The sequence below is a fragment of the Papaver somniferum genome, chromosome 2 (assembly GCF_003573695.1).
Source record: "Papaver somniferum cultivar HN1 chromosome 2, ASM357369v1, whole genome shotgun sequence".
Lineage (NCBI taxonomy): Eukaryota > Viridiplantae > Streptophyta > Magnoliopsida > Ranunculales > Papaveraceae > Papaver > Papaver somniferum.
In genome coordinates this window covers 141,571,468-141,583,399 of record NC_039359.1, presented here as the reverse complement: position 1 = coordinate 141,583,399, position 11,932 = coordinate 141,571,468, and the positions used below count along the sequence as shown (strand labels likewise).

Below are 11,932 nucleotides of genomic sequence, written 5' to 3'. Positions count from 1 at the left end.
AACTAAGCAATTTGGAACATTTATATGTCTTTACTTTGTGTTTAGCATGGATTTTGAACTAAAAGATGAATTTGGATTTGAAAAACTGGTACTTTTGTTTTCAGTTAGATACTGGAAATTATCGGAATATTATGCCGATAGCCAATAACTTAAACGTAATGGAATCAACATTGGATTTCAGATTTCCGACGGAAGTTGTCGGATATCGGATATCCGGTAACTCTTATTGTAACGGAAGCGGCTGAGCGACTATCTGTTTCGATAAGTGTCATTGACAGCCTTATACAATGGGTATGTACCAGATGCAAATCTTCAAGCTACCTGATTCTACTATTCACAATATGGTTAGGTATCAGGAATTTGGAGAATTATAATTTGGCTTTTCCGGCAAAATTAGCCTGGCAGTTAATTCATGGTCAAGATGCTATGTGGGCAAAAATTTTGGAAGGAAAATACTTTCTTCACAATGATCTTCAATTTTCCCCCCTCCAGATTCTGATAATTCTAGCTGGGTTTGGCAAAGCATTTGGCCTTCAAATTATTCTCAAGTGTGCAAAATGGCAAGTTGGAAACGGTCAAAGTATTCATATATGAACTTCTAATTGGATTCCGGGTTTGTCGACAGCACCATAAGACTGGAATGACTTACATCTTTCTAATTGACTCAGTGGAATATTGTTCTCCTTCGACAACTCTTTACTTCATCTCAGGTGAACTCGATTCTCACTAATCCCATTCAACTAGATCAAGAAGATAAACTTATTTGGCCTTTTACTGCTTCTGGTATTTTACAAATCAATCAACTTACAAAATGCTTTGTGAACAAGATACTATTTCCAGTGCAACTTTGAATCTGTCTTCACAGTTATGGTTAAAATATTAGAAATTGAAAATGCCTTGCAAGTATCAGATTTTCATGTGGAAAGTATTACATAATGCTCTGCCAGTGAGATCTAGATTATTTCAGCATATGGGTTCTGTTGATCAACACTGTGTTCTCTGCAGCTCTGATCAACCTGAAGATGTAGATCATCTGTTATTGCACCGTTCTTACTCGCAAGCCATATAGAGACAATTTTTCCCTCAACAATATACTGCAACATACTTCTGTTCTTCCTTGGGTTCAGAGTTGGCAATCTCAGGATTCTGATATAAACATTCATCATACTCCTCATTTGATACATATTACAGTTTGCATTATGCACTTTATTTGGAAACAAAGATGCAGAGTAATATTTAGTAACCTTGCTCCTAATCATGCCACTATTATTCATCAGGTTTACTTTTATATTACTCAGCATCATTTTACACAATGCACCTATTCTATCAAATAATTCTGCTAGAAATAGAACTAATATGAATGTTACTTGGAACACACCTCCTCTGAATGTCTTGAAAATAAATATAGATGCCTCTTACAGTACTCATTCTTTGCTTGCTGGAATTGAGTTGTGTGCTTACCAAAGAAAATTTTGACCAGGATATCACTCTTTGTTCAAGATTTTAGGGACTTTGATGTATGGTTCCTCGAAACTTGGAACAGCAGATAAGATCGCCTCCCTAAATTTGTAAAATATAATAGTATTCAATCTAAATGACTCTAAAAGTGCTTACTGTGCTATCTGAATAACAAGCGAAACAATACAAAGGAAATAAGAAAAAAATACCTATTGTCAAATGTTTCAGGTACATCTTCTCGTAAATTGTAACCTTCGGTATCTGTACAGAATATTGAAAGTCAGCTGAATAGAAGCAAAGTTTGTAAAGTATCCTTTTACCTATCAAGGGAGTTAAAAAGATGTAACAGCTAGTAGATCGAGCTGGAAGTTTGGAGAATTTACATGAGACAGAATAAAATACTAGTAGCATATATACGCAGCAGAGTGAAAGAAAAATGAGTAATTGGATGTTCTTAATAGTCACTAGCACATAGACATGACTAACAAAAATCATAAACCAATCAATTACAACCCTAACAGAAATTCCTACGCTTGTTGTCAATTTCTTTCAGTGTCTCTGTAAGATAGAGTCTCAAGTTGGTTTCTAGTAACTACTGTGAACAGTATTATCTGCACATAAACTTGGTTGAAGTTCAAATAAACATTGAAATTTACGTAGCAGGCACAATCTATTTGTAACTTGATATGAAACTTTTGCACGCGAAAATGAGTTTAACGGATTAATTCTACTGTACGAGTGAAGTAATCGAAGCACCTGCGCGAAGTGCTGGTTCAATGCTATGAAGATCAACTGCTTGAAGTTGTCCAAACCTGTGGCCAAAAGATGCAAATCCAGGTCAATTCACCAAGAAGTTAACAAACCAAAAGTGAGAACCAACACCTAGCCCAATACAATTGAAAACACAGCAGAAAAACCCCCTAGTTAGCAATGTGTAGAATACAAAAGACGAGTTCAACAAATCTAATGCAATTGAGGAAGTATCACAACCAACTACAAATCCTACTCCAACAATGATCAAGCTATGAAATTTGGATTTCCTATATAAAGATTACCTCATGGAGGGGAAGACAACAAAGATTCAATGCCGGACATGCCAGGTTAAGATAAATCATGACAAAAGATATATATACTACTAACTGATAAGATGAACATTCAGAACATGTTCTGAATGTTAGCAGAAGTTAATTCAATACTGGAAATAAAAGGAAAGGAACTGAAGTTAAAACGCAGTTTAATTAGAGTCTACACATGATTCTTTTGCAGCAAACATGACAAAGTAGGCTATCTTAGCCTATGTGAACATATAGATGAGAATAAGCATTTATCTTTTGCTAGGTGGTTTCTTGATAGCAGTCTTCTAAACAAGATAAACAATGGCGATTATTATTGTATGACTATGGATCTTTTGAATAACTAACTATACATTGATTTTCCCGATAAATCGAACAGTTCAAACTGAATTTAAGCAAATCTATCTGATGATATTTGCTTATGCAATTGACAACAATCACTGGACTTAGGAGTTTGGATACAGATATTGGTGATTGTTTTCTGTCAAAGAAAATAATATGCCGTAACTAACAAAGTGCATTCAAATACCAGTTCTAAAAGTAAGGCATAAGCCATTCATTGTGATAACAACATTGACATGAGAATTCTGATACAAGATCAGTTATGATATGTGATCGTTTATAATATGCTACTGTTTGCCGCTGTTCTCGAAGATAGTAAGCCACTGATAATTTTACTACAGATAAGCCATGTATATACCCCTGTATTCTAAACATATACAGCACTTATAATCCACTGAACTTTTAAGGCTTGGTGCTGATCCGACAAACACACTTCTACTTAAACAATCCTTCAAAGTTTCAAGCATATTACTTTTAAAGAGATTATTAAGTCAAGAGACTGAATCTCTAAATTGTCTGAAGTTGTAGGGAAGTTATAGATTTATGTGAAAGAATTTCAACAGCATCTAATTGATCAACCTCTATCGGAGGTACTAAAGACTTCAACAGTTCGTCTACACCTACAGAAGGTTTCCCATCTTAGTGAATGACACACTATGTGCCTCCCTTAAGACACTTGGCCCTCCAAAGCATCTAAAAGAAATAAAATTACAGGACAAATAAATATTGTATCCGAGGATCAAATCAACTGTTTTAGATAAACGAATAATGGAAATCATGTCTGTCAATGTCTAGACAACCATGGGGGAACGAGAGCATCAAGGTAGGTTTTCTTTCTAGTGCCTCGCACATCCACACCTACATAGAACTTCTCACAAAACAAAACAAAAAAAAATTAAAATGGAGCTTGCCTACCATATAGACTAATCTTACCAAGAAGGTACAGAAGTCCTAAAAGGTTACACACAGAAAACCGTGTTCATTCAACTTCATAGCAAAAGAGCACAGCACAAAAGAAACTACTTTAAAGAAAAAAATCACATAACTAGCTAATCAGCAAAATCACCGTTTCCATCTATAGTGTACAACCCTGCAACTTAAATGAAAATAGAGCCACATAGTGAAACAAAGCTAGTTCCTCAACTTACTATCTATGAGATTATTAACATTTGCTAACAAACGAAAAGGATCCGTTAACCCACTTCATGTTCCTAGGTCGAGTTAGCAGAATGAAACCACTGATCATTCAAAGCCATCTTGTTGGCACTTTCATTTAGAAAGACAACACCGAAGCTATCTTCTTTTCTCTTTACAGGACACAGTGCTCGTATATTATGCATCACAACCAACTACGAATCCGACTTCAATAATGATCATGCTAGGACTTTTGGATCTCCTACATTAAGATTATCTCATGGAGGGGAAGACAGCAAAGATTCAATGTAGGACATGCCAAGTTAAGATACATCATGACAAAAATATATATATATATATACTACTAACTGATAAGATGTACATGTTCTGAATGTTAACAGAAGTTGATTAATCAAACGCTTTTAATTAGAGTCAACACATGATTCTTTTGCACCAAACATAGTAAAGTAGGCTATCTTAACCTATCAAAGCATATGGATGATAATAAGCATTTATCTTTTGGTAGGTGGTTTCTTGATTGAGTCTTCTAAACAAAATAAAAAACGGTGATGGAATCATTATATGACTATGGATCTTTTGAGTAACTAACTATACATTGATTTTCCCGATAAATCAAACAGTTCAAACTGAATTTAAGCAAATCTATCTGATGATATTTGCTTTTGCAATTGACAACAATCACTGGACTTTGGATACAGATATTGGTGATTATTTTATGTCAAAGAAAACAATATACCGTAGCTAACAAAGTGCATTCAAATTCTAGTTCTAATAGTAAGGCGTAAGCCATTCACTTTATTTGTAACCTAATAACAACATTGACATGAGAATTCTGATACAAGATCAGTTATGATATGCAATCATTTATAATACGCTACTGTTTGCCGCTGTTCTCGAAGATAGTAAGCCACTAATAAATTCACTACAGATACGCCATGCATACGCCGTTGTATTCTAAACATATTCAACACTTACAATCAACTGAGTTTTTAAGGCTTGGTGCTGACACAAACTTCTTCTTCAACAATCCTTCAAAGTTTCAAGCATATTACTTTTAAAGAGATTATTAAGTCAAGAGACTGAATCTCTAAATTGTCTGAAGTTGTGGGGAAGTTACAGATTTATGTGAAAGAATTTCAACAGCATCTAGTTAATCTACCTAAAAGGTTTGCCCACTTAGTGAATGACACATTATGTGCCTCCCTCAAGACACTCGGTCCTAAGCATCTAAAAAAATGAAATTACAGGACAAATAAATATTGCACATCCGAGGATCAATATCAACTGTTTAGACAAACAATTATTGGAAATTATGTCTGTCAATGTCTAGAAAACCATGGGGGCACAAAAGCATCAAGGAAGGCTTTTCTCCTAGTGTCTCGTACATTCACACCTACATAGAACTTCTCGCAAAAAAGAATAAAAAAAAGGAGCTTGTCTCTACCATACAGACTAATCTTACCAAGAAGCTACAGAAGTCCTAAAAGGTTACTTACAGAAAACCGTGTTCATTCAACTTCATTGCAAAAGAGCACAGCACAAAAGAAACTACTTTAAAAAGAATAAAAAAAATAACTAGCTAATCAGCAACACTAGCAAAATAAATGTTCCCATTTGTAGACTGTAGTGAATAACCCTGCAACTCGAATGAAAACAGAGCAACATAGACAAACAAAGCTAGTTCCTCAAACTTACAATCTATAAGATGATTAACATTTGCAAACAAATGAAAAGGATCCATTAACCCCCTTCATGTTCCTAGGTCGAGTTAGCAGAATCAAACCACTGATCACTCAGAGCTATCTCATTAGCACTATCATTTAGAAAGTTTCTAATTCTTAGTTGTTTTCATCATTTTGTACACAACCATTAATCAAGACAAAACCGAAGCTATCTTGTTTTTCTATCTATTCTTTACAGGACATAGTACTCGTACATTATGCATCAACAAGAGAACTGTATAGATTCAAAAAAAAAAAACAAAGCACATGAATGTGACACGATATGAAAGAGTCCCAAAGCTCAGGGACAGTCAGATCTTTACATCCAATATAAAGAATCCACAGATTACCTTAACTTAAATTCACAACAAAAACAAATTCTAAAAGCGAACACTCAGATACATCATGACATCTAAAAGAACCAATATGCAAACAATATCAGCACAAAATAACCCCACCACATTCAAAAAGAAACATCATCATTTCTACTTATGGAAAACAATTCAATAAGGACCGAAAGTACAAAGAAAGTATAAAACCTCTCTTTGATTTCTTGAGAAAAATTGAATAAACCCGGTTTCAGAAAATTTTAAGAAGATCCAATTTTTAAAACCTTAGCAACTATAGCATATCATCGACTACTTCAAATACAGTATATTAAAAGATCTGAACTATGTAGAGAGATCCAAGCTGGTTTTAGTGAGAAAGAGAGAAAAAGAAAAGAAAATACTGTCATTTTTTACCTACTGACTAGCTGTTGGAAACAGCTGCCGGCGTCTTTTATTAAGAAAGCCAAGTTCGGTAACAATTACTATTACTGAGTAAAAGCTCACCAGTAACCCCCAGTTCCCCACAAGAGCAAAACCCATCCTTGAAATGATGGAACCGCTTTACGTCTCTCACCACAATCTCTCTATCAAAAATCTTGGCAATGAATTTGGTTGCGTCGTGACAATCCCTACAAATTTTAAGGTTTTTAGTTTTCTAAAGTCTCACCCCAAGTCCGGTATTCAGTAATCCAAAAGCAACTGCCAATCTCTCAGTGATTAAATAACATTCTCAGTGATTAATGAGGCTTGGTGTGATTCACATAATCAAACGCATGCTTCAAGCATGTTACTTTTAATCGAGAATATTGAGTCAATAGTCTCAATCTCTAAACAGTCTGAATTTGATGTGCAGATTTATGCGAACATATTACAACAGTCTGAGTTAATCTACCTCTACCAAAGCTACTGAAGTTGTGAGTGTCTATGACTATGAGTAAAAGTAGTGTCTCAGCTATAAAATGACATTCCAAAAGGCTATAAAATGACATTCCAATGATAGTTTAGATCACTAGCATTTACAAAAATGCTCTAATCACCACAAAACAGTCCGTTATGTGGGCGAGAAATTCAAAACCCTAACTTTTAAATTAGCAAACAATCATTTGAACTAATCAGTAGAACTAAACATTCATGGACTAAGATAAATAGAGAATGTAATAAACGAAAAGAAGTTAAAAGAATATAATAAAAGAGAGATTTAAATAAGAATTACCAGTCAATTACTTGTCGAATTTTAGGAGCAAACTCCTCAACCTGAAAATTATACGTATAATAATCATTACCAAAAGAATTGAAAACAAATCAGTAATTAGAGAATTGATTGAGAGAGTGAATCGTAGTAACCTCGTCTGGTGTGAGAGAGATTCGAGCAGTTTGAGCTAAATGAGAAACATCAGGAGGAGGTAGGATTGAAGATTGAGTTGAGAAATTACTACGATGATTATTAGTATTACTGGTTAGTTGATGCTGTTTCTGTGAGAACCAAACAAGAGATTTATGCTGTTGGTAATGGTGGTGTAGAGATGTCCTGCACCTAATCACAGCATTCGCATACATTCTCTGTTGCTGGTTTTCAATAGATAACACAAGAAAATTGGATGAAAAGGAGAGGAGACGGAGAAGAAGAGATAAAGAAAGAATTTGGAGTTTAACTCAAAAGGCCGCCTCTTGTATGTAAGCTCTGCGGCCCTCTCGAGGCCCGTCTCTTTGTCCTCTGCAGCATGTTCCTGACAAGCTATGTTGTTAAATCGATTGTGCATCTCTCATTTACATTATGCCGATGATACATCATTTCTTAGAACCTCGATGCATAAGAAAATGCAATCTATTTTCCTCCTTCTCTCTGTTGTTTAGATATGTGCCAGCAGGTCTCAAGGTTAATACAGTTTCTGAGATTGGCGTTTGGGCATGTCAGGAGGTATGTGCTGTGGACAACTTGCACCATTCTGTACTTGGGACTTACTTCCCTTGGGGTTTAAGCCTTGACTCTGTGTGATCCTGTTCTCGAGCGAATGGATGTAGCAGCCATGAATTATGCTTTCTTAAGCAAGTATGGGTCTGGAAAATTGGTGATTTCAAGATGTATCCAAGGAAGTATTTGTCAGAAATATGGCTCCAAAATTCAGTCACCATTTCTCATGGTCATTTTCCCAATGGAAAGCTATTTGCTGACACTCAATCAACCGAATTAACGAAGCTTGGTGTGACTGACATAAACAAAAACATCAACTTGAACAATGCTTCAAAAGCTTCAAACATATATTACATTTGAGAGAGTATTGACTCAAGAGACTCAATCTTTGAATAGTCCGAATTTTTCGTGGCATTAGAGGTGTATATGAACATATTGCAACTGCATTAGTTAATATACTTCTGTCAAAGCTAGTAAAGTTGTGGGTATCTATGTGTCTATAAGTAGTAACAAAGAGCTACAAGAACTACGATAAGAACTACAATAATACAGACTAGAACTATAAGAGCTATGATGAGCTTGGAGAGTTGGCCATCACTGGATCCTTCATCAGATGTTCCAGGACATGATTGCGACCAGCTTCCACATAGCAATGGATTCCCATAGAATCTAGCAACAGATAAAATAAACTGTCAGGGGTGAACAATTTATAAACCAATAAAAACACAACCAGTTAATCATCTTATAAGTAGAACTAGGCATACCTTTCAGGTGGGAACTTCAAGTTAGGAGGAACTAGACCTGACAAGTTGTTGTTTGCGAGATCCCTGTATCCTCACAAAAATGGAGTTAGTGAAGCATTTTAGTTAACACAAGTGCACCAAACTGACAGTTGATAAACCAAGGCCTTACAAGGAGTTGATATTTTCCAATTGACCTAATTCGTCTGGGATCTGGCCTGAGAGATTATTGAAAGACAAGTCCCTATGAGATGTAATAGCAAGGTCAGAATAAAATGGCACAACAAAGAGTAAATAATATGTCAAACACATTTGGTTGTTTGTAAACTTACAGAATCTGAAGATTTCTGAGACTTCCAAATTCAGCTGGTATAGGACCAGCAAGATGGTTCTTAGTCAGATTCCTGGATGTGAGAAATGCACAAGTTCATTACTAAGAATTTCTCATGAAAGTTAGAAAATATTCGGAGAAAGGAAGTTTACTGACAAGGTAACAAGATATTGTAGATAACCAACAGAAGACGGCACACCTCCTGAAAAGTTGTTGCTAGATAGATCCCTACATCATAACCTTATGTTAGCTTAAAGATTATTTACGGGGCGAGAAAGCAATCCAATCTTTATACTTACAATGTGTCCAGATTTACTATTCTCCCAACCTCAACAGGAATACGTCCTTCGAAATGATTCGTGGAGAGATTTCTACATATTACACAGGAAAACTATATGAAAAAAACAACGAGGCAAAAAGCGATGATTCTAAACAAAGAAGGACTCTAAGAGAGCCTAAAAATGCTTACAAGTAAGTTAGATTTCCCAAATTCTTGAATTGAGAAGGGATAGAACCACTCAACTTGTTGCTGCAAACATTACTGAAGACAGCAAATAACAAGAATGAGAAACCTACTTAGCAGATAAGGTAAACTACATATGCCAAACTAATAAAACTCACAGCCGATTAAGTGCTGTGCACAAGCTGATATTTTCTGGAATTGGCCCTTCAAGAAAGTTGTTGCCAAGATACCTGTGTCAAGATTTGACATGTTTCAGAATTGCCTCAAATTAACATGCAAAGAGTTCAAGCAGCCTGCGACAGATATAACTTAAACTCACAGTACAAACAGTTTTTCTAGCTTTCCAAGCTCAGCTGGAAGTGCGCCAACTAGGTGATTGTCATTCAGATGCCTGTTTATGTACCTTACTCGTTAGTGGCAGCTACGTCACTTTTAAAATTGAAATCACTTACCATATCGAAATAAAAAACACTCACAAGTGGGGTAATTTGGACAATTTTCCCAGCTCTGGAGGAATTGCTCCAGATAGTTTGTTTCCATGTAGGTACCTACACACACAAAAAAAAAGGTCACCATTCAGTATACTAAGTGTCATTAAAAGATGCACAAGCACAAATGCTCAGAACAATGAACAACTCACAATTTTGCAATGCTAGAAAGATTGCCAATGATGGGTGGAATTTGCCCGATAAACTCATTCTCGCTTAAATCCCTAAATAAGGACATAAAATTCTAGAATGTAGCCAGCAACACAAGCAAACATAAATGACAAGTGCAGGCACAATTATGTTTTCCAAAGCAGAGAGTTTATGATGCATACAGCACAGTAAGGGCTTGCATCCGACCAATCACCTCTGGAATCTTCCCAGTGAGCCGGTTACCTTCAAGTGACCTAGTGAATGAACAGCCAATTAACCAGGAAAATAAACCTTATCAGAATACATCATACATGGGACCTCAACTTTAAAAGCTGAATCAAATACATAAGCAAAGTAAAGAAAGAATGCATACAGGATCCTGGCCATTTGTAAGGAACCAATACTGTAAGGAATTTCCCCAGCAATCTCATTGTTTGAGATATCCCTGAAACCATATTGAAATTTATCATAAAACGCGAGCATATAGATCAAGAAACATTTGAAAAAGTGGTAGAGATATAGCAACTTACAAAGTTTCAATACTTGTACAGTTTCCTATGTTTTCAGGAATTGTACCCAGTACCCCTGATGTTGTTGCCACTCACATCACTGTTATAGATTATAACATTAAAATCATGTAAACAACTGAAATAGAGGTAAAAGAGTGACAAAGTTCTAACACTTACTAGCACCCCAGAGCATCCATTTGACACATATCAGGATTTAATCTCCCACTTAAAGAATTATTTCTCAGATTTCTGCAACACAGATCAAACATGTTCTGTTGGTCAAGACCCATGCGAAAAACTGAAAAAGAAAATGTAAAAACTCACAAAACTAGACTTACAATTCTCTGAGCTGTGAAACAGAATAGGGTATATACCCATACAACGCATTCCCAGATAAATCCCTGGAAAGTGTTGAACAATGAAATCACTTTACATTCTGAAAATTCAACTTGAGAGATCAAAAAATCAAATATACTAGTCTAAAGAGTAGTTACAACTTACAGAGATTGCAGGCCTTGAATTTTTCCTATTTCAAATGGAAAATTCTTCCATTTAAGCGATTCCCATTCAAATATCTACACAAAAATTACAAGGCAAGAACTGATTAAGCATAACAACACAGAGAATAATATGAAAGGAGAAATAAAAAGCACATCCTTACATAGTTTGCAGGTTTCTCAAGCGTCCAATGGCAGGTGAAATCAGTTGGAGAAAATGAGTTATTTAATAAATGATTTTTTGATCTCATGACCTAAGGGTCTAAGGATACTCACTCATTTTTGAGTGAATGAAATAGAACCTTTATTTCTACATCCTGTTTAAACAAAGATTTCTGTCTAGATAGGATTCTTCCCTCAACTTAGTTTGAGGTTAACTAAGTTCCCTAAAAGAGTAGGATACACCTGTATCATAGTTGTTTTTGATGGACGGTTGTTATTTGATTTTTCCAGAGTGTCGGTTGTGGCAAGGCCCAGTAACAGCAAGATGTAGTACTAAACATTGTCATTACCATCGCAAAAGAACAATGGAAAGAAGCATTTTGGATAATGAATTGCATTGAATATCGTAGATGTAACTACGCATGCATCCAATGAAAATGGTAAAGACAAAACTTTAGAAACACAATCTCAGAACTTTAAAACGGATAGCTCATCTGTATTTAGAGCACACGCCTTGGTTTAACCATTTTGGTTGGCGGAAAAGAAAAGTCCTAGAATCTATCCATAGGGTACACATCACCATCTTGCCATTATTTTATAAT

The 11,932-nt window shown here is 35.5% G+C and overlaps 1 protein-coding gene and 1 pseudogene across 4 annotated transcripts; both read right to left on the bottom strand.

Annotated features, from left to right (window-relative positions):
- Positions 1-741: 741 nt before the first annotated feature.
- LOC113349303 (glutamyl-tRNA(Gln) amidotransferase subunit C, chloroplastic/mitochondrial-like) lies at positions 742-7,700 on the bottom strand. 4 transcript variants are annotated; one of them, XM_026593253.1, is made up of 7 exons: positions 7,423-7,700; positions 7,292-7,332; positions 6,583-6,707; positions 2,215-2,270; positions 1,668-1,719; positions 1,462-1,560; positions 742-1,146 (listed from the first exon to the last, which is right to left on the bottom strand). In XM_026593253.1, the coding sequence occupies exons 1-6, from the start codon at positions 7,633-7,635 to the stop codon at positions 1,496-1,498; spliced, it is 552 nt and encodes a 183-aa protein (XP_026449038.1). In that variant the 5' UTR covers positions 7,636-7,700; the 3' UTR covers positions 742-1,146; positions 1,462-1,495. The 4 variants fall into 4 exon arrangements, with proteins under 4 accessions (XP_026449038.1, XP_026449040.1, XP_026449037.1 ...); XM_026593255.1 differs by lacking the exon at positions 6,583-6,707; XM_026593252.1 differs by having other exon boundaries at positions 755-1,560.
- Positions 7,701-8,404: 704 nt separating this feature from the next.
- Positions 8,405-11,611, bottom strand: LOC113354041 (annotated as a pseudogene).
- Between the last annotated feature and the right edge of the window lie 321 nt (positions 11,612-11,932).